We start from the raw sequence: 2900 nt of genomic DNA, 5'->3' as shown, positions 1-2900 counted from the left end.
AGTTCAAAGTTCAGTTCACACATTTTAAAATGAACTAGTTCAGTTCATATATATATATATATATATATATATATATATATATATATATATATATATATATATGTATGTGTTTATATACATACAGTATGTATGTGTTTATATATATACAGGTACAGGGAAGTTGTTTAGAGATCATAGGGAGGCGAATGGAGACAAAAACACAGGATAAGCATGTTAGAGATTCACCTTCCAGCAGGACAACAACCTAAAATAATAATTATAGCCTTTACAGTACTGTTAAGAATAGAGTATATGAATCAAAGTTCAGACTTCAATTTGAAGGAGAATCCATTGAAAAGGTAAGTATTGTCAGGGGCAGAGCTAGAGAGAGGAGAGGGGGCACTGGACCCCAACCTAAAATCTGATTGGCCCCCCAGGTGCCATTCCGTCCCTCCCCCCCCACGCCTACACACACACCAGGTAAAAGTATGGTAAGTTAGATAAAATACTTCACTTAATTTGAAGTAAAGTTATCAGTGAAAAATGTTACTCAAATAGTCATAAAAAATAAACAAAAAATTGTATTGTAAAATAAAGGAAAGGAAAGAAGGAGATAATATGCCCCAAACTGGTAATCAATGATTAACAGTTTCAGTAAATAAGAGGAGAAATTAAAATCCCCAAAAAAACATTTAACTAATTTTGCCCTTGAAGATTCACAGTCATCCAGGTCATAGTCATTCCAAAAAAAGTTTGAATAAGTTTTGCTTACCATCCAGGAAGCTTTTTCAATTCAAAATGTCAGAAATAGTGTTGAGTTTGAGGCTTTATAGAAAGGACCAAAAACAAATCCTTGTTTTTGCTTAGAAAACATGCAAATTGAACCGGACAAACGGGTCTGCCCCTTTGGAATGGGTGTTGTTTTGGTTTATCTGTTAGCCTGCAATACCTCTCCACAGACGCATGGCCCGACACAGAAGAGCTACCTCCTCGGGACAAGACTCTACAGTACATCTACAAACTATGGACAAAGGACATTCTTTTGAGGACCAAAATGTTTTCAAATTTTGGATAAAGAAGATAGATGGTTAGAGAGGGGTGTGAATCTATGTTAAGGTAGAAAAAAACAACCTTAATCAGAGGGGGTGGATTCAGGTTTCAGCTTTCAAAAACCTACAATGCAGCAATTGAGTTAATCCCTTCCGGCTATCATTGCAGCCCCTTACAGGGGAGCAGAACACCTTTCCTGTTTAGCCAGGCCAACAATTCCCTCTAATGACTCCCCGCTTTCAGATACATAGACAGGTATCCGGTATTGCAGGCTAACAAAGACCCCAAACGACCCGCATTCCTAAGGGGGGGACCTGTTCATCCGGTTGAATTTGCATGTTTTCTAAGCCAAAACAAGGCTTAGTTTTTGGTCCTCTCTGTAAACCCATCTAATCTGTTCAGGCTATTTTTAAAGAAGGGTGGGAACAATTTTAAACATCTAGATTTTACAGACAAAGACCTGCACATCCAACTGCTGCAAAAGGTGATCCTTCAAAGACTAACTTGGAAGTGCTACATACAACAGGATAACACAGATTTTAGATTTTGTTACCAAAACACCCTCCAAAAACAACCATTGTTTCCCTTCCAGATCTCAATTCTTCACTACAATACTTTGTGTTGGTTGATCATAATAAATCCTAATAAATGCATTGACTGTTGTGGCAATATGATTTCATGTGCATAAGTTAAAGGACCTAAGAGTCTATTTATTCTAAGAAATAAGTAATATGCACAGAAAGAGTATACCGATGTAAATTAATCCATGGAGATGAAAAGATAATTTCTCATTACTGCCTCAGAGCAGATCTCTGTATGAATGAATCAACGTGTAATTAACTTAACGGTTTGTGTCACTCGAGATAAAATGGTAGCTGAAGAAACCATTAATGACCAGCCTGATGTGTGGCTGTTTATGTGTTTGACAACTTGAGATTGTGTCTGTCTTTCTCCCCAATTAGCCACAGAAATAGGATCCTGAGGGCCTCAGTCCTGGCTGCACACAAACACTGGGTCATTTCATCGACTTTTGCTCCTCTGCAGAAAACACCCCCTCATTAACACACACAGTGTACCTTATTGCCACCCTGCAGACCATTCACTTCCTAATCTCATCTGCAGCCTTCCCTGTCACATTATCAGCCTCAGGAAATGATAAGCAGACTTTCTGCTGTCACGATTAAAACCAAGCTTTTCCTGCTCTTCACACGTCTCAACCAGAGGTTGAGTTTAAACACCCCTTTGCTCTTTCTGTCATGTAAAGGAAGGTCAAAATCCACTTCTGTCTATCCTCAGAGTAGTTTCTTCTCCACAGATATCCAAATAGGCTGATAATTTAAACATGCCAGAAGCAAACTGAAGTTTTGAATGTTTGTTGTCTTCACAGCACATCCTAATAGTCCAAAGGCAGCTGTCGGTGCTGGAGGAGGAGCTGGAGGAGTTTCGACTGGCCCTTAGGCAGTACATTGATTGTGCCTCCGTCCAGACAGGATGCTTACAGTCAGTTTGCTTTACTATCCTTTCTCCTTTGAGGAATTTGGTTTAGGTGTTATTATATATGTAGCTACTCTGCTGTGAAAAAGTGATCATTTTGTAACATTTATTACAACAAAACAATGTGTTTTAGTGGGATTTTATGTGTATGCCAGCATAACATTGTGATCTTTTCTGGACTGGGGGAAAAATGCAGGAAAAAAAGTGAGGTTTTCTCTCTGGTCAGACTGGATGGAATGTGTCTACAACTTTCAATTCTTGCAATATTTATATTTGGGTCCAACATGCTGGTAAGGCTCAATGCATGCAGGTCTAAAACATGCATCCATGCATCACAGAATGGATGCATGTTTTAGACCTGCATGCATTGAGCCTTA

The 2900-nt window shown here is 38.7% G+C and overlaps 1 protein-coding gene across 1 annotated transcript in view; it reads left to right on the top strand.

Annotated features, from left to right (window-relative positions):
* Window positions 1–2900, top strand: part of necab1 (N-terminal EF-hand calcium binding protein 1) — a 20669-nt gene that overhangs the window by 13005 nt on the left and 4764 nt on the right. Inside the window, exon 6 of the mRNA XM_015386947.1 lies at window positions 2417–2529. Within this exon, the coding sequence (XP_015242433.1) occupies window positions 2417–2529 (113 nt within the window). The remainder of the gene's footprint in view (window positions 1–2416; window positions 2530–2900) is intronic.

This window comes from Cyprinodon variegatus, unplaced genomic scaffold (assembly GCF_000732505.1).
Source record: "Cyprinodon variegatus isolate N-32 unplaced genomic scaffold, C_variegatus-1.0 Scaffold382, whole genome shotgun sequence".
Classification (NCBI taxonomy): Eukaryota; Metazoa; Chordata; class Actinopteri; order Cyprinodontiformes; family Cyprinodontidae; genus Cyprinodon; species Cyprinodon variegatus.
This window is presented reverse-complemented; position numbering and strand designations above follow the sequence as displayed.